Source organism: Contarinia nasturtii, unplaced genomic scaffold (assembly GCF_009176525.2).
Source record: "Contarinia nasturtii isolate CC-2019 unplaced genomic scaffold, AAFC_CNas_1.1 Cnas_scaffold_4311, whole genome shotgun sequence".
Classification (NCBI taxonomy): domain Eukaryota; kingdom Metazoa; phylum Arthropoda; class Insecta; order Diptera; family Cecidomyiidae; genus Contarinia; species Contarinia nasturtii.
Genome location: NW_022201606.1, coordinates 3,171,614 through 3,192,786, shown reverse-complemented (window position 1 = coordinate 3,192,786; position 21,173 = coordinate 3,171,614). Strand labels below are relative to the sequence as shown.

At 34.3% G+C, this 21,173-nt stretch overlaps 1 protein-coding gene across 2 annotated transcripts in view; it reads right to left on the bottom strand.

The window, feature by feature from the left end:
* Positions 1-21,173, bottom strand: part of LOC116350945 (hemicentin-2) — a 147,479-nt gene that overhangs the window by 117,533 nt on the left and 8,773 nt on the right. For both annotated transcript variants that reach the window (XM_031782954.1, XM_031782955.1), the window contains exon 2: positions 10,178-11,568. In XM_031782954.1, the coding sequence (XP_031638814.1) occupies positions 10,178-10,256 (79 nt within the window). In that variant the 5' untranslated portion in view covers positions 10,257-11,568. The remainder of the gene's footprint in view (positions 1-10,177; positions 11,569-21,173) is intronic.

Genomic DNA, 21,173 nt, shown 5'->3' with positions numbered 1-21,173 from the left:
CACTCTTTGCATTAAAATACAGAAGTAGCACACAAATAAAAATCTCATACAAATATTTGTGTTTAAATTATACGTATTTATATAAAAAAAATACATATCTGCGTGGAAAAAACTAAAACCTCTGAAAATATATATCATTTTGTATGGTTTGAAAGAGATCCATATGAAAAATAAGTCCATTCTCTAGAAATACTCGCCAATACGTGCACTACATGCACGAACGATGGCATTGTAAATAGTGTGGGTCTTTTTTTTGTTTTAAACTCTTGCTCACTTTTTCATTCCATAGAATTTATTACATTTAGTGTTTTGCTACTTTACTTTACTTTACTAACTCACTCATTTACAATTCAAAAATGATCTTTCTCCAACTCCCTCGCAAATGGAACACGATTTTACCATTGTTCTCTCTCTGTCTATCTCTATATCTATCTCTTTCTTTTAATATCTAACTGAAGAAAAAAACGAAATTGCCAGTGCAGTTTTCAAAGTAAATAATAGGTTTTACTTTAAAATAATGCAGTGAAAAAGGGAATATTATCTAGGTTGAATGCGTAGGTTCTTGTTTCTACCGATTCATATCGGGATTTGCTGAATTTACTGAAATCCATATTCAGTTGAGTACTTTCCGTTTTTTAGTTGATTTTAGTATCGTGATATGTGTTCAGAGAACAAATGCGGATTATTATCGTCTCGACAACATAATGGGTGCATTTTTGATGGGTATTCTCTGCATTGGGCATTGCAAACAACAGGTTCCAGTGTTCGGTATCATTAGTAGTGTCGCTTGCGATAATCGCTACCATGTGACCATAGACTGCATTTTGGTTTGCCGCTGGTATGAGTAATTTGTTTCTAATAGCATTTTAATGTAGAATTTAAACACATTTCTATATAGCCGACAATTTCAACCGATTTACATTGTTCTCTTCATAAATACTTGAATAATATTTGATATCGACTCAATTCACACGCACATCGTACATCACTGTTTGTTGTCGTTTAGTGTTGGTAGTGGTTAAAAGTGTAATTTGTGTGTTGATTTAGTCGTTATTTGTGTTGTTATTGCTCATTTTGTTTTAACATATCCGTTTTTGGCGATAATTCGTCGCTTGCTTTGCCCCAAAAGCAATAAAACTTCTCATTCGAAAATCAAATTTATTGAATTTTCTTTTTTTTTTTCACTCTATTTTTCTTTAAAATCAAACGCGCACGCACGCACTTGTTGTTCCAGAATTAATGAGAAAAAGCGGAGCACGGCTTTGGTCCATTGTTTTTGAAAGTGTTAAAAGTAATAAATAAATTCCATTTCGACTTGACGACTGTTTTTATATGTGAAACCGTTGATTTTTAATCAACAAGAACAAAAAACCGCGTGATTCACATGTGAAAACAGTTTGATGATGATGTTTCGGTTTTTCTTACATTCCGTCTTTAGTTTGGGAATTGCTTATGTTTTTTTTATTTTTATTTTTCCATTTTACCCACAGGAAAGTAACAGCGTTGCTTGGTTTTCGTCACATGGAAAATGTGAAAAATTGTCTTCTGCAATGTTTGGTGTATTGAGGTTCGTTGCCTTTTCCGCCTGTTTTTTGAAGTGGTTTTTTAGACACCCAAATAAATCCAGTACACATTACATTAAAAGAGGCGCAAGCCGACAAATTCTCTCGCATTTATGCGAGTCATTCTGTGAACAATGTAATAAATAATTTTAGATTCTGTTGTTTACATATTCAAAGGCCAAGCGAAAAAAAGGCCAACGAAAAAAAAAATACGACACAGAAATGTGAAGAACACGTTGATAGGAAAACAATAAACACGACGAAGCCAGAAAAGGTGCGTCATGTCATCATCCAGAACATATTACATATTTCAATAGAATCAATATTTGAAGCATCACTGACAATATGCTCAAGAGAAAAAAGATCGATTTTTCATTTTTTACGTTCAGTATTGTTTTTTTGTTCGCGTACGTTTCATAATCGTGCTCAAATCGATTGATTAAGCGTGTTCGCACACCTATCTTCTTTTTCAATCCACTTGAAAAATGGATAGATCATTGACTAGAGACAAAAGACGGCGACTTTATAAATGCTACATGAAGAACGTGGAATGAAGAGATGAAACAACACAAACTTTCGACAAATTAAACTGAATTTCATTTCGAAGCATCATCAAATTGAAAAGCAATAAATGTTATTATTATGGAATAGAATAAAAAAAATGACACGATGTTACAAAAACAATCAATAAACAGGAAAAAATATCAATTTTCGGTGCTTTATTTGAATCTTAATCGAATAACATCGATTCAAGATGATTATTCGGTTTTTTGGGTGATTGAATTCGAAAATGGTTTTAGTTCGGGGCGTATGCCAAAACTAATAAAAATCTCATTGTTTCTTCTTTTTTTTCGCTGTTTCGTTTAAACGCACATGCTTTTCATCCAAGTCACTATGACTACGTGCTTTATGAGAGTCTGCGGTGGCGTACACACATAATGTTCCAACCGAGAATCAAATGGCAGAAAATCCATTGAAAAAGGAAATTGATATATATTTTCTCGGTCATTTTGATTGCGTTCCCATTAATAATTTATTATTTGTTATAATTTTCTCTTCGGTTCGTTTTGTTGATTGAATTTTTGAATTTTCGATTTCATTCTTCGATCGACAAACAAACAAACAAACAAACATATTTCAAATTCTATTGTTTTATGGAATTATCATGCGGAACAAACGCATTATTTAAATAAACAATTCTCAGGCAGATAGTCAAGCCATGTCATTTTCACCAATGGGAAATGTAGGCCTAAAACGCCATAAATGTGCTACAGCTCATAAAATTATTATTATTATTGTCATTGTCGTCCTGCTTTTATGTGTATCATGCAACATTTCCTCGTCACAAAACAATCAAAACATTAAGCACCACATAAAAAATCATTGTCAATTTCTTATGGACTCATCGCAACATCACAAGCAATTCGTATCACAAAATTCGTAAAAAACGCAAAAATCAAACAATCAATTGTGTGAGTGGTTCGCGTGAACGATTTATGGGATGGAAGTAGGTAGGCAGCGGCGACATTATTTCATAAGATAGTCTGGGTGTGGTGCATACGCAGCTATTTTCGTCAGAGACAGAGGATTCTGATTTTCTCGGTTTTAAACGGAAATCGACGATTTCCTCCATGAAATCGTGCGGTGAATTAAGATTTTGGCGAAGGAAATGAAAAGCAGTCTCCTCTGACAACAAAATCGGATTGGCTTTTTGTCGAAAGTCTTCAAAGTTAATGGACCTTTTCATCATCACCGTCAGCCAACTAAGCGAAAAGCATTCGCTCATTGTAGAATTGTATTTTCGAATGGTTTTTTACGAAATGAGATGCTAGTCAAGTCTTTTGCATGCAAATTTTTCAATTGGCTTGCCATTCTGATCATTGCCAAAGATATTAGCTTGGTCATTTTGGCGTCAAAAAAGGCAGTATTCAATTTTCTTATTGTTCATTTAAGATATTTATATAATTCTCTCTTCATCTTTATGGCATTTTGCACATCAATTTTCTTATATATTTTTCTTCTTTTTTTTCATGTCAAGTTATTTTGCGTAATTTCCGTTACATGGCTAGGCGAAACCGCTTTCAATTTCATTTCAATCGAGATTTACTTCTATTCTTACGTTTAAACATGTCTTTGTTTCGGGCTCTGTTTTTCTCCGATTTCATTATAGATTTAACTGGTGTCGATTGTTTTTCATTTTCGCAAAATCGAATTTCGTTTTGAATGTGTAGCATTTGAATTGTCTATCGTGTACGACGGTAGATCGGTGACGAAACGCGTCAAGTCATTTATGTTATGCACACGGCGCACCGAAAACGCCTGACTGAACAAATGACTTGCCGAAAAATGAAAAATTGCCGCACTGTAATTTAAAAGCATAAAGTGGCCACAGTCGCTGTGTTGTGCGACACACCACTACACCTTTTACACAAGCATGCACGAAATGACGAAAGCAGTTCAGTTCATGCTCATGCAGCGGACGTTATTTTATTAACAAAGAAAAGACCATCAGCATCCAACATGAAGTGTCTATTTTTCGAATCGAATCATTTAGACCATTTAATTGTTGCGGTCGATTTTCTATTACACATTTTTTTTAATTTCTCATTTGAATTTACGGCCGTGGTCGTACTGTTTCGCTAAGTTTGCTATTCATTGAAATCATACTCGGTTAATATGTATTGTGAGCGTGTCTGCTTTCGTCTTTTGTCTTTGACCGGGCTAAGCGAGATGAAATCGTTATTGTTGTTATTGACTTCTACATTTAAAGCAGCACACTTTTGTCCATGATTGCTTTTTTATTGAGCCAATTTTTGCGGTAAATGATTTCAATTTATCAAAGACTATGATGTTAACATGGAATTTTTCAATCGATATATAAACCACAAAATAGCCAAAAATACATAAGAAAATGTATTAACTTCACTACCGCAATTGTAATGCATGGCATTGGATTCGATTTAATCGATTTTTCATTCAGACCCTCCAGGGAATATTCGTTCATATTTAATGCACACACTTACAGTTTCAGCTGCATTCAATAAAGTAAAAATGTATTTCGCCTGGTAGCGTCGTTTTTTAATGGGTCAAATGCAATTTTGCATTGCCATAAGACATATTTTCACTACATTTATTATTATGGCATTCAGCTGAAGTAATCCAGTTTGTGGTGTTAACGTAATACAATGTATTCAGGTTTTTCAATGAGATTTTATTTGGCTTGCGCTCCATGTGCCCGAACATATGATTGTCTGTTTGAATTGCTGTTCAACTAAATGGTTCTTAAAAGCGAAAGCGAAAGCGAAAACCTCATTTGAATGATTCTTTAAAACTCCGATTTCTACATTTGTGCTGGCGCTGTTGAAGTCTGGATGTGTAACAGCGTGCAACCGCTATTACGTGCCAATTTTCTTGGCTCATTCGAGCCAAATTAACGTGGTTTTTTTGTTTTTCTAACCATTAACTCAAACTCATTCACCGTTAAATGGACACTTTGTCCGTCTGCGCGATTTGCAATATATTTTCGATTATATATATTTTTTTTTCTCGACTTAAGGTAAAAGTGAAACAGCGCAAATCGAATTAGACGTTTGTGAAGGTATTTGTTATTGCTAGTATGCGAGCAGCGCCCTGACTGCGATGGCTATTTTCAATTTCGCTACATGCTCGAGTTTTAACAACACGTGATGAAATCACGTTTAATTAAAACAATCGATATTTTTTTTGCCGTTGAACATTTATCGATCTCAGAAGCAATCTCCTATCATCTTAAACGTTTAATGGTAATTTGAAAAAAAAAATGGGACTTTTAAATAGCTTCGATAGATTTTTTTACGTACTGTAAATTGAACGAAATGGTAACACGCAAAGAAGGCAATCGAACGCGTTTTACTTAATGTTCGAAGTAATAATCATGATTAAGCACTAGGTATTTGCGATACTTTCACATTTTGCCACTATATATACAATCGTTTTTATGCGGGTGTCTGTACAACATATTTCGTTCCAGTACGGTCGGTTTCGGTCAATTCGCCTGTGTCTAATTCAACGAGCCCAAGTCAATGCTGCAATTCACTATCTCTCTCAATTTATGTATTTCAATATAATAAGATTTTATCGTTCATGCTGCGAGGTTGTTTTCAAAGAAAAATTCAATCAATTCTGTGTGCGACACAATATTTTCTTTTGTTGCATTTCAACCACACAAACAATACGTTTTATTTTGCTAAAATTCTTTTTGTTTAAAATGCCAAACTCAAGTTTTGCCAGAAAATTAAATTTCAACTGCACAACATCACACAGCATCTGGCGATATGTTTGGATTATTTATGTCACTCATTCCAAGCAAAATGAACTTTTGAATCATAGAAATAAAGTTTTTTTTTTCGCTTTCAATCTCATCAAAAAAGTTTCTGGCGAATGACACATTACCATGAATTGTCGAAACAATGGCGGAAGTAAAGCTGAGATAAAGATGAACGAAACAAAAAATAACACGCCTCGGCAAAATAGAGCTACAAAACGAGCAACGTGAAGGCGAACATCAAATGATGAAAACTCATCAATCCGCCAACAGTACATAGCTTGTCATAAAAATGACCGAAAAGTATACTTTTGATCCCAGCCATAACAAAATCAACTCTTTCAGTTTCAATTTTATTTGTCTATCTGTTTGTTACTTTACGAGTTTTATGTTTCTCGCTGTGTATGTATCTCTGTGTGTTGTCTGCAGCATAAAGCAGCTTGAGTTTTCGTTTCGGTTATGCTTCGGTAAAAGCAATCGGATGAAACTTTGTTTATCGTAAGTTTTGAGCAATTTGCACATTTGCACATTTGCACACAGCTCTTTTATATGTATTCTCTGTGTATATACCAGAGTGCACAATGCGCACACACATACAGTGTTACATAATGAGGTCAAGAAAATTTCCAAGACCATTTGTGGAAAATAGAAATCCAAGTGAAAAGTTTAAGTGCAAGAGATGTAAAAACTTAAGCTCTTTATAATAATGACTGTCTTTTTTCGATGGAATTGAGAAGGAAAATATGCGAACATTGAATTGAGCTCATAACGAATCGAAAATAAGATGAAAACCGAAGAATCAAAAGTACCGAACAATTTTCATCTCTTCAAAATTAATGTAACTTTGATGTTCAAATGCGTTTTCTCCGCCTTTTTTCGGTATGGCAAGATGACGGGAATCGATCACCACCATAATAAGTGTGCGAGCATTCAATGATGAACATTTTCAACTTTATTTCAACATTATACAATACAACTTAATAAAAACTGTCATTGGGCGAGTGTGATGGAAGAAAAGTGCAAAAAGTAGCAGCGGCAATGGCAGCAATCATCGTTGAATAACTCGCTAGCCTCAGTTTTTCATCTTCATTACAGTAGACCATGTTCTTCAGCACATAATAAAAATGCACACAACTCCCCACTGGAAACAGCTGGAAAATCAAGCAGCTTCTGTTTTTAGTTGTGCTAGCCGCTCGCATTTTTTTTTTCGTAGATTGCGTTTCTCACTTTTTGCCATATTTTTCATGTTCATCAAGACAGATAGAAACAATATGGACCATAATATGGTTTCGTCTCGTTGATAGAAGTTATCATCATCATCAAATTTATTTTTCCAGGAAATGTACTTAAAGTTTTGTTGTTTATAAATTTTATCGTATCGTAATTCTCTTATGTAGCCTTCGCTTTTCTTTTCATTTCTTTTCTTTTGTTTTGTTTTGTTTGACACAATTCGTTTCATGTGTTATTTTTGCTTTGGTCAGAAAACTGGCTCCGTGCTGATACAATTTTTGCCGTATTTGGTTTATTTCGTTGGATGCGGAGAAACTTTAGCGATTTTCTTGAAAAACTTTTTCTTTTTCAATGGTGTCAGCGAGTGGAAATAAAACAGGATTTTGTGCAAAATACCTAAACACAAAACCAATGGCTGTGGTTGCAATACCATTGTTTCTGATGCTGGCAACACACACCGACTTTGTATAGTAATCGATGTTAAAAAAGTAGTGTTTGTGTTACTGATCTCGTTATAATAAACAGGCGTTTCGATAATGCAATAAATCTTTCAACAGAACCGAACCGAGTCCGAGCCGATCGTTAGACAACAGATGACATACGATGTATCGACTCATCAAAATAAATGCACAAACTATGAGCTTAATGCGAAAAATACCATCATTTCTTTTGTCTTCACATAGCTCAAATATTTACAGTGTGTGGTGGTGGTGCCGTTACTTTGTTTGAAAATCATTAGTGGAAGTTATCAAGAATATTATTTTGCAGTAAAATGCGAACACCAAAAGTGATGGAAGCCGGAAGAGCAGAGAGGAAATTGAAGACAAACTTAATGATTGAATAGTGATTCCAACGAAGTTGATTTTCTGTTTTCTTTTCATGAAAAGAAAGTGTCGTTAATGCAAACTGTTTTCGATAAATTTGCAATGAATTTGCTTAGCACACTGTTTAGTATCATTTAATAAATGGCATTTACTTTGGATTTTATTCGAATTGACATTTTGTGATATCAAGTTGCCTGAGCAAGTATGCATTGCAAATTGATTGATTCGGTGTAATTTCGCTAAGAGCGTTTCGATGCTGGATGGCTGGCTGGGCATATTCAGAGCGAACAAAAAAAACGACAGACAATTCGAGTTTATGCTTGATGCTTATTATTTATTATGAGCGCCAAAAGTTCTTTTGTGGTTTTGCATTAAGAGTGCTGAGAATTTCAAAGATCCGCTCGTAGACGTATCGCGAGCAATGAGCACGTCTTAGCCGTTTTGGCCAGAAGACAAAAGGTTTCAAAAATACAATTGTGAAAGCGAATCAGTGTGGTTTTTTGTTGATGCAAAAACCCCGACGCTCATGCTACCGACAAAAATCTAATTTTGCAGCACGCTTGTTTCTCGGATTACGAAACGGAGTTGTCGCCACCGTCGGGGTTAACAACGACGACGACGACGACGACAATATTATCGCTATTGTCTATGGTGTCTCATCGAGCCATTTGTTGCAGGTATTCCACCGGGTGATTTATTGCATTAATACTGAACTATACACTATACATACACAATAGATAGACAGAAGGGAGCGCATACGTGAGGTTATACGTGGTGACAATGTGCGAGTGTGGTACATGGCAAAGTGTTCGTCTTTGCGAATCATATTAAATCCTTTGTTATTTGCACGATTCTTCTCGTCCCGGCAGACATAACAAATCACACAATCGACCTTATTCACACGACTGAATCTCTTTATCAGATGATGATTTGTGCGATTTTATCCACAAAACAAAGGTTTTCCACACATTCACCAGTATCTACCGAATCAATACAATCGCTAAAAGATTCAATTTCGATAACAATAACTACTACTTTAAAATAAAAAAATATCCCGCCGAAATTTACTGCTGAGAAATAATTGCCATTCTTCAGACTTGTTAAATGATACAATTTACTAGCTAATATGAATGCAGCAATTGAATTCACATCGCGTCTAATTATCGTTATATAAATGAACAGCTTGGTTCTCGATATATTCGAGTTGAATGCGCTAAGGCCAACCAAAATACTATTTTTTTCACATAGACAAGAAATTATTGAATGTTGTTAATTGGCCTTGCTATCTAAATATATATTTGATAGAGTGGTGTGTAGAGAGAATGGTTATTTTATACCAACAAAATGAAGTACCCATTTAACTTGTATGTATTTATGTAGAAATAGTTATAATTAATAATCAATAACACATTTTTACATAGTTATTGGTTATCATAGTAACGGATATAATTATAAAAAGGAAAATATTTCATTTTAATATATTCTTTGTTTGATCGTTAATGAACATTCAATTCCCTGAAAATCAAAAGTACATTTTTCACGTCAAAAATAATGATTGTAAGTGCGGCACTCCCATCGTTCATAAAATTTATTACGGTCACCAAAGTCTTGAACGTAAAAAAGTTTGTTTGTTAAAGGTGTCCTCGAAAAACGGTTCGCGATCCAATGTAAAGGTAAAAGTGAAATACTATTGACCGCAAGTGAATAAAACAGGGAATAAAATCAATGAATTGATAAAAGGAAGCATAAAACTCCGTTAGGTGAGTAATGAAAAAAATACCTTTTGTTTTATACGCAACAGTTCTTCCGTAACCTCAACAACATAATTTAATAAAAAAATACTCCAATCCCATTGATCGTATAGATAAAATTAAATCAATATTGGGATAGCGCATTGTTTTAACGTAAAGTAATTTCAATTTCTTGTTCCGTCTGATTTTATTTGACATAAAAAAAAGAAGCGATACATTCAGTGGAGCGTGATCACTTGACCCGCACAAAACTACATTAGATACACGCGTACGAGCATAAAATTTGAACAAATATAATTTGTTGAGTTGTTTCTTGTTTGTTTGCGTGCCGATATTTGAGTTAGCACGGTACTGTTTGGCAGCACGTGCCCCAATAAAACGACCCTCTGTCCTTTTCCGTTCATAATCCAAATAGTGTATGTATCGGATTTTCCTCTTTTCCGATGATAAAATTATCACAAAATTCGAACAAATGTGATGGCACACAAAAGAGAGATTTCAACTTACCCGTTAGAAATGATGCGAACATCCATAAATAAATAAATCCTTCAAGGTAGAACACGTTCATGATGATGGTTTTGTACATGTTTTTGACACGAACACGTCGTTCGAAGACGCAACAAAACGCACAATTCGATGCGAAATTATTCGTAAATATTAAAGCGCGTACCGATGCAACGCTCAATTGATGCTTGCCTAGTGACACGAAATTTGTCTCTTTGCAATTAGTTCGATTTCAATGTCTATGCTGTTTTAGTTTCGTTGTTGTATTCTCATGGGTAACACAGAGTTACACACAACGGTTGTTTCTTTTTAAATATTTATCGCAGACAATGGCAGCAACAAAACCGTTCTATATTTCACTCGATCAATTATACTTTTTCACGATGTGATTCGAATTGTTTGGGAGTTTTTTTTGTCGGTATTCACGTTTCATTCTACCAATTTCAATTTCAAACATGGGAAACAATGAATCGTCGTCATCGATGTCGCAAAAATATATACACACACATAGAGACTCGCAAAAAAATCGTGTACACTGTCGGTCCTGTATCAGGTTTTTATCCCTTATCACTGTCACTATTAAAACGTTTTCGATGCGTAAATTGTTGTTGGCGCTCTTGTTACAGCCGTTTTCACAAAAAAATAAAATACCTAATTTTCTTGTCGACCGTTCATCAAGAGTAAAAATGAAAATTGTCTATGTAAATAAACCAACCAATTTCGTAGTGAAATATCTTTCGTGCCAATCGCCGAAACCCAAGAAAAAAGAAGGTCACGAATGAATACTTTATAGCAGAAATATAATGTATGCGGTTAAATATAGTTTTTACCAAAAGTTCTCAATCGAAAAAAAAGACATGTACTCTATTTAAAGACACGGGACTCTCATTCGACGTTGAAAAATTGCAGATAAAGAAATTTAGACACAATTCACTTAACTAAATAAATGTTTTCATATTTCTATAAATGAGATTCGGTCTATGGATTCGTTGGCGAAAAAAGGGAACGCATAAAAGAAAAGTAAATCGTTTTATGAATTAGAATGTCATGCAAATTGCAATAGTTGAATACTTGTTCTTGGCGCACATCAACTAACCTAACCACAGCGTATAATCACTTCAGTCATTTTGTCAAAACTGGCAATATTCATTTTTCATGTTTGTTTGCTCGTTTTTTTTTTTTGTTATTTCGGTCCGTAATTTCTGCGATTTTTGTATGTGTGTATTTTGACTGTTGGTTCCTTTTCGTCGTAAATTCGTTCAATTTTTCTGCCTGGATTCCGTATTATTCGTTGTTTGTTTAATACGTTCGACTTTTTCTACTGGTTCGGCGGCGGTCGAATTTCATTCAATGCTCGGATGACTCTTTGCGTTATAGTTCACGTGCATGTCATTCTGTTGAAATAAAATGGCAAAAAAAAAGAAAACAAATATTTGGTTAATTTTATTCAATTTTTTTCTGGTTTTACCGTCATTTGTTTGTTTTAGCACTTTTCTCTTCTATTTAAAGGGAAATTCGATGAATGACATTGTAAGACATTCGATCAAATGCGATCTTTTACCATTCTTGATATTTATGAAAATACAATTTCATTTTATTACATTTAAAATTCAATTTGAAACATCTAAATTAGACAAAAATGTCAGTTTCATGAGAACAAAACTCATATAAACCGAAGTGCAACCCACACATTTTCGAAACAATATGAAAAAATAGGCTTATTGAAACCGTTGCTATTTGTTTAGGTTCGGATTTAATTCTCTAAAATCAAATGCAAACAAAAAAGGTTTATTTTCCACTTTCGAGAAAAATGTCATATCACATGTATACTTTTGGAATTTATCGATGAACAAATATTCCTTCGGTTGAATGGAAAGGACATCAATTTTCTGATAGTAATATTCAGGTTCGATTCAAAGCTGTGTCCTTTTCAAAATGGATTAGCCTGTATTAAGTAGGACGAATCTAATGCATCCCAATATAAATACATTTCGTTCAACTGAAATCGGAAAATGATACAGAGAAAAGTTAAAGGCGTATAATGTCATTAGTCTAATACGCTCGGTGAGCACTTATCATCAATTAAGTTCAACAAATAAGTAGCAACCAAGCAACGCTTAAGTAATGCCCTAGTACGTTAATTAATTATCGGTGAGTTGTATGTATACTCTCTGAGCGTCAGGCAGGCTCTGTTTGATTTGTGTTCAAATTGAATTTGTCATATATGGAATTAGAATCCAGTCTTAATTACACACATCGAAAAAGGAAGAATCAATTCTACCGGCCATTGTTTATTCAATTCAATTCAATTGAAATGTGTTTTGAGGCGGCGCAGACACACATTTGTTACGCAATACATGCATATGTGCACCATAATATTCGCACACAAAGGACTCATCCAAATTCAATTGAATTGCACACAAAAGAGAATGAAACCTGCATGCATTCGAAAAGAATAAGAGTTAAGTAACACAAAGTATCAAATAAGAAAGATTTACTACCATATTGAATGCGTTGCAAGCTGAGTGAGAGAGAAAGAGAGAAAGAAAAAAATGACATAATTAAATAAAAAATCACCATGAAAAAGTATTCGTTTCTGGGCTTGAATAGAACGTGACATCAGATGACAGAAATCATCATCGAAAATAGACTACCACAAAATAATGTGTTTTGCTTCCATTTCTGTTTCTGTATGCTTGCATTATGATTTAGTTACCAACTCACACAAAACCAACGAAAGCTTATTATGACAGAACGAACACATGTGAAAGGTTTAAAAGGATCCATCAACTGATTATACCAGTCAACCACCACACATATACGTGATGCACAAGCATATTTGGAATTGCTTCGCCGGAGGCATTTTTGACTTACAGTAAACCAGAGACACACGGTAAATGAAAAAAAAACTGTGAAAAACAAACATATCAAAGCATATCCTGACTACAAGCATTTCCACTGCACTTAACATCCACATCCATATTCCGTTTCAGTTTTTGTGATAGCTTTTAATAGTGTTTTATATCAGGTTTCCATATATTTGTTTGAGTGCATAAAATAATCAGATTTTCCGTGTGGAACGATACTATTCGTTTTATTATGAAAAAAAAAATCGTGTTTGGTTTCAAAATTCAGAGTTCTGGTGTGTTGATTAGTTGGTTTCCAGGAAATGTTCTGTTAAGCGAAGCGTTTCGTTAATCCGATCTGCTGTTAAAACAAGTACTTTCCGGAAAACATAATTTTATTATTCGTCGAACAAAATATCATCATTGCGGATTAATTCCAACACCTCTTTTGCTCTCCTAACCAACAAAATCCACCCAATTCTAACCACATTTTCCATTAATGGTTTCTCTACTCGACAGATTGGCCTTTCAAATAAAATGTATTTCGGCAGCTTCTATTTCTTTGTGCTCTGATTATTGCTGAAGTCATAAGTGAACTAGTTCGCCTTTATGTCATACAAATTTAAAAATCGCAATTTAGTTTGCACGAGAAAGTGGTTGGCGTTTGCCGCTTCGGTAGGACTCATATGAACTATTTATTATTATTATTATTAATGGTTTAAACTTAATTCGGCGCCTGAAGCCAATATAAGGCTACGACCCGCACTTCGTATCTTTTATACGTTATCTAACGAGATATCTTTAACAAAAGTCGAAAAATAGTCCAACTCATTTTCGGTAGAGCGTAGAGGTGAAATTGTCTCCCGAGACTAATTTTGATTGCATGTCGTCCGGTTGGTTGTCTCACAGACAGTTGTTATGTCAAAACTCGTTGGTTTTCCCTTTAAAGTTTAATTACTTTAATAACTACACAAACTATGCGAACCGCAGGAATTGTCAAAGAGTGGTTATTGTTGTTGGCGTGTAAATAGTTCACCGTAGAAACTTCATTTCATTTTATATATATATCAAACCGCATGTTTAAAAGGCTGAGAGACAAGAGAGAAGAGGAAAAAATGGAATAGAGCGAGCAAGAGAGAGAAAGAAATACCACGAAATTTTGCAAACAACATTCACAGAGCGAATAAAGGAGGATAAGGAGCGCACTAAGTTTGTTCGTTTCCTGTGAGCTTACTTGACTTGGTGACGTAAAACAAAAAGGAGAGAGAAGCGCCGTTTTAATTACTATCTGCCAACTGTGTGTGAGATCACATTTGTTTTTGTGTGCCTGGCATTTACGCACACTTGAGATCATTGGTGTCATTTTTCCAGCCAATGCTGGCATGAGCATGAATTGAATTAGCATGAAATGTCGCCTCCATTAAGAGTGCAAAAATTATATGAATCTGCTGAATAACATATAAAAAACATCACTATGTTACCCATAGTTCACATACACAAGACCAAAATCAAACGAACTATATATATTAATGGCATATAAGTACATTCGCAATGACGAACAGATTTAATAATATGGAAAAAAAGAACATTTATTTGCCCATTCGTATTCGCCCCCTCCAAATGAATTGGGACTGAAATCATGGAGGATTAAACCAACTGTGAGCTTGCGGAAGTAGTTTTCTTTTTCTATGCTGCTCGAAACGAAAATCGAAAGAAAATTTATTCAATTTATTTTCGTTTCCTTTCACTTTGTCGTTTGCCGTTTTTCGGTGTTTTTATTGTATTTCCACATTGTTTCCATTTGCAGGTCATCCGTTTTCGATTGCGGCAGTCACTCAAAACAAACGAATAACTTTGATCAAAAGAACCAATGCAAAAGAAAAACAAGAAATGCTGAAATGGAAATAAATTTTTCACGTTTCCATCGCACAGCAAGAACACAGATTTTCGATTTCGTTTGATGAAGCGAACTGGGAAAATCGAATCGTGCAAGAGTGTCGAAGAAAAAAAATATTGAATTAAATACGAAACAAAAGCAATCGGTGGTACCCAACAACTACGCACACAATCAAAACGGTCGACCACTTTGAAAACCTCATAAATTTATTTATAGTCGTCTGTTTTTGATTTGATTCTCCATTATTTACTTGGGTATTAAACAAGTATGGCTGGATATTTGTGAGATTCCCAACAAGATCGATCGACTTTTGTTACAATATTCTCTCGCATATAAAAGTAATTCAGCGCCATCAATAGGCACTCAACTTCATTGATGTTTCGCAAAGCTTCAGAATATGAGTTGCTTCTGGAAATTACCACAAATAAAGTCAATGTGGCAGAAATTATGAAAAGTCCAAATTGAAGAACAAGTATCTATAAAAATACACTCAAATACACAATAAACGTTCAAGTTTGTTTATTAATTTTCTTGTTTTGAGACTATAATTTTCTCATAAAGTTTGCTATTTTTCGCTACATTTATTCAACGTTCGCAAATAAATATGACGCATCCGAATTTTCGTAGGGGGTGAAAATCATTAGAGATTCAACGAACTTTCTTGATAATTTTAAAGCCCAGTGCCGAAAATATCAGCACACTTTCCTTTTGAAGCGCGACTCTTTCATGTTCGTACCTCTTTGTGTGTAACAGAAATATCTAATGATAATGTATAATGTTGTAGTAAGTGTCGTGCTTTGCATTTCAAACGAAGCAATGACATTAACGGCCATTTTTGAGGGAGTGCAAAAAGGCCTGCCAAATTGAATCATTTTATTTATTTTCTATTATTTACGTTCTCCAAGAAGAAAATATGCTTTTGTATACTTCAAAGCTAAATCTTCATTGGGTTGATTTAGTCTATTGGGAAATTTAATCACGTGCTCGCATGGCGACAATATTCTCTCAACGGTAAACAAAATTCGAAGTTGGCGCTCAAATAGATAATATGATTGTGTTTGCTTTCAACATCACATCATGTTATTGCTCTCGAAAACAAATAAATGGCACATTAGTCAAGGTAACCTATCTGAGATAGGCTATCTCCACTAGCAGCAAATTTATTCACGCTTTATGTTATCATTATGATAAAAGACATACCACCATTCGAATAGACAACGTTGAATAAAATCCTGAAATATGCTCAGATCGAGTTGAATGTTTAAGTGATTTATATTACATATTTTTTTTTTTTTAATTCAATGTTCTCTAAGTGACATACATTTTTGGTATTTCCATAACATTTCTTCCATAATAAATAAGAATTAAAATAAATGAGGATTTACGATAAGCTAATCCAAAAACTCGACCGAATCGCACGTATTTCCAGTTTTATTCATTTCAATAGAAAAAAAAACGGAACAGAATTTGATTGAATTCGAAACAGTGTTGATTTGGTGGCGTTACAATTGACAGGAGACTCTCTTGATGTTTTTAAACAAAATTATCACAAGTGTTATAGGTCACTGATTTTCGGTCTATAGAACCTTTTAATGTAGCACCAAAAATAAAATGTCTTACATCCGTAAGATGAACTTTTCCGCACTGTGATCCACGACATGAAAGAAAACTAAATCTGACATTAGTTTTAGATAAAAATAATTTTCGAAGCACTTTTCTTACAAAAACTACTAAAGATGGGAGTTTTTGTATCGGAGCCATGCCTATACGATATCGTAATCATGTGAAAATTTGCAGAGGTTATTTTTTTCACAAAAAGTTAACATTCTGAAAGTTTGAAGAAATTTCAATGCATATTAAGGGTACTTCCCATACAAAATTTCGTTTTAGAGCGAAAAATCCAAAATATTGTTCGGGAGGTGCCCCTAATATTCGTTGAAATGTCTTCAAACTCTCGGAATAGTATTTATGTGTGATAAAAATAACCAGTGCAAAGTTTCAGCTCATTACGATATCATACAGGCATGGCTTCCATACAAAAATCCAAATTTTTTGAATTTTTTGTATGAAAAGTGTTTCGAAAGTTGATTGTATCGCAAAACTAAGGTCATATTCGGTTTTCTCGTACCCAAAAACCCCCCAATACACATTTTTGAGTGTTTAAGAATACATTAAATATCACTTTTGGAAGAAAATTTGAATTTTTCCCATGGATGGACATGGGCATCACACCAGACATGACACTTTACCCTGTCAACCAAAGTCGCTCAAAATCTAATGGTTTCTATTCCTCGGCACCCCCAATCATCCTGTGAAGTCAGATTTTGAATTACTTTTCTTGTTTGAAAGTTATCGTGTTAACAAATTTTTGCGTACAGGGTACAGCGTACAGGGTACAGGGTACAGGGTACAGGGTACGCACATACATTCGGACATCGAAAAAACGCTAGATTCGTGTTCCCTGGCCCCAAAAACACCCAGAAAACACATTTTTTATGGGTGTTAATTTTTCGACCGATTCCAATACTTTACCTTACACACTAGGTGTGTGCGGAAAAGTAAAATGCGAATACACTGTCAAATGCACAACACCGAGCAATTTAATTGAAATTATGCTAACTAACTTTTAAATAGGAAAGAACGAAAAGCACATCGTTGGATGTTATCACTTCCAGAAGGAGATGGAGAAAATGGAGAAAGTGAGGGAAAAAATAGCGCACAACATAAAATTGACTAAAAGAGCACTTTAACGAAAAAGAACGGCTAATAATTAAAACAAAAGAGAACGAGCAAATCGAGAGCTGAATTTTTATGAGGGCGTGGCAAACGTTTATTTTAAATGTTTTTTTCTCTTTCTTTCTACAGCTTGGATTAAATTCCGCGTTGAAAAGATGCGTATCCAACGCGACACATTCCACCAATTTTTTTTTTAATTTGGTTTTTGTGTGAGGAAGAATAATAATAAAGAAGAGACTCTTGATAAAGGAATTGAATTTTCATTGAAATTTATGCAAATGAAGCGACGGACACATTGATTGTATGCGAAAATTTCGACCCAAAATATATGATTTATTTATGTCTTAATAATGGAACATATTACATTTTGATGACTTCAAATCTGGTATTTTAACATAGCATTTGGTTTTTTTGGACATTTATTATTTAAATTTTACTACCTGTGCCATAAGAAAAAAGAAAACAAATTTTGATGCTGGTCTTCGACAAGAGTAACGCCAATTTACTACATGTCAAAATCAATTCACTAAAAAAAATGTAAGCAAAAAGTGCAGCGCGATTCAATCAAGGCATTCTGTTATGAAATGTAATATCTTATGGTGTAAAATTCAATAGTGAAATGAAAATGTGGTATCGTCGGCCGTAGGTGGTAAACTGTGTCGTGTTCAATACAGAAAAATGATCATATTCGGTCCCAAGCGACGCTTCAAACCAGACAAAATAATAGAAATTTTTATTCATAATAATTTAACATTCCTATCGATCCAATGCACATAGCGCTCGCGTGCTACCGCCAGAATTCCGAATTTATTAAAAAATTTTCGGTCGGACAGCAACAGCACATTGTTAATTATGTGAAATCAAAAAATGAGATCGCTTTTCGAAAACCCGAAGCAATGAAGGAATAATAATGTTGATTTTTGCCGTGTGTTCGCTTTTATATCTATTCTTTCGATTCACTGAGTTGATTTAATTGTTTTCCTCGCTCTTCACATGGTAACGTCAATGCGATACGGTTTGCGTATTTTTTTGTGTATTTTGGCAATAGATTCTACAAACGTAGTCCGTTACCTCTTGACGTTGTCTACTCTTTGTAATTCTTTGTTCATCGTACTTTCTATTCTTCGCATTGGCGTTTCACCGAATTGGTAATTTTATTCACATCGACCATGTCGCTTTTGATCATGAATTTTGAGCAACAAACTGTGCTCATTCGCAATTGCATTAAATAAGTACCTACATTAATTAGGCTAAAAATTGTGCCGTTGTGTCAAATAGTCATATACGACACACGACAACAACAGAGCGTAAACTGTGACTGACTGAAGAAGAAGAAGATGTTGAAAAAACAGTCCGCACAACAAACGGTCTTTGTGAAAATGTTTTATTCGGAATTGAAGCACAAAATAGACGAGAAAAAAAAGATGAAAAGACAAAGAAACACATTGCTATAAAATGAATCACTTTTGCCGTACTTGACGTGCGCACCACGTATCATCTTCATTTCAGCACATAGTCGATCAGCGTAACGAATAATAAAAACAATGAACACCCCAAAAAAGAGAAAACGATGTGCGCAGCAAAATGCAAATGACAATTGCTTGTGAATCATTCGAGAGCAAACGGCCAAGAAAATCTCCGCCACACGCTCAAAAACAATATAATAAATGGTTCGAAATTACACACCTAAATAAATAAAAGTGGCTCCCAAATTACGAACGATACTGTCAATCGGCAAGTGTGTCAATTCGACGGAAAGATGAGAAAAAAACATCACCAAATTCGAGAAATAAAGAAGAGAAAAAACAAAACAAAAGCAGCACACCAACCGCGACTGAACATTACTACTAACTATTTCTATTTTAAGTGCGATCATTTTCGGTGTCTAATGTTTGATTTCATTGTGAATCGTTACGCCGTCGTTAAATTAACGAGTTTTCGTCGTTTGCAATCACAACATACGATCGGAAAAGAGTTGTTGAAATACAAATGGGAAAAAAGGAATCAATAACATTTTCATCAGCATGCTGTGCACAAACTGAAAGACGTAACGTTTGACCACACAACAAAATGCACAAAATGAACGAAAAAAAATCGAAGCAAAGCATTTTTCTTTATGTTTTTTTTGTTTTTTTTTTGGAATAAAAAAATAATAGAGAGAAATTGCTCCCAACGAAATGTGTTCAGTGAAATCGATAACGGAATGTTCGCTCTTTTGTTTTTGACGGCTGGCTTTTGTTTTATGTCTGTCGATTCGATCTGCACCAAAATCATGATAGACTTTTCTTTTTCAGCTCAATGCATGTGAATGTGAATGTATGTTTATTGGGTTATTTGATTTTCTTCAATTAGTTATGTTATTTTATTTCTCGTTTCACATTCTCGTCCCAGTACTCCACGGCACAATTGAATACTGAAATCGAATCCAATCTCGAATTGAAAACATTGTTGGTTTTTTTTCTTTATCCGAGCACAGAGTGCTCGAGCATTCGATTCTATCCGGTATTGGAATAAATAAATGGCTCATTCTTTTGAAATTCTAGTCTCTCTCTCCAATGGTCATCACGTTGCAGCTGAATTGCGAATGCGGTATTGTAATGCAAAACTAGCTTTTGTTCAGATGGTTTTGTGTACTTGCGATTCAGCAATAGCTCTATTTATCCGACCTGCAGAATTTTTTTTTCCAAATCAATGAACGTAAGCGAATCGGAAACAATCTAACAAAGGAAGCATCCTTCGTCTCTATTGGCAATCATTTCTATGCACTGATACGACATTTCGTTTCGAAAACACATTCCAAAATTTAAGTGAAGCAAAAAAATTGCAAAACAAATCAAAAACAAAGTAAAAAGACCGTTCGAAAACTACAACAAGAAATTTAATTTAAATTCCTTTTGTTCTAGCTTGTGTCTAATTGCAATGGATTGAAATAATGATGCTTTTATTTGGTGAAATGTAATTGCATGACCAAAAAATACAAAGACGATGTGATTAAAATCTGGGATCTTGTTCGTCTACGTATTTGCCAATGGATTAGATTATTTTTTATATTACTCGGTATTTTTTTTTTGCTAAATTTAATGAACTACGAACAATGAATGCTTTGGCTTTGGCTTCAAATTACACACTCAAAAACTGTTTGAGTTCGATAAGAATATATTCGAATTTTGCTCATATTACAAAACATAGTTGGCATATTTTCTTATCAAAATGAACCCAATATGAAATCTGTTTTCAGTATAGGAAATTGTTTGCTCTCTCTCTCTCTCTCTCTCTCTCTCTTCTCACCGTCTAATACGCTCATATTTTCCAGCCGGTCATTTGACTGCAATTAGTATGCATACAGAAGTCTATTTTTCAATGACGATGTAATAGAATTTTATGGCACGAAATAAGAATCAATGCTCTCGCTCATTATGTATATTCTTAAAAATTTAATTACGGCTGATAGTCTCGACTATAGTCGTGCGTAATACTGGCTAGTATAAAAAGAATTAAATGGTTGTTGAATATATTTTTA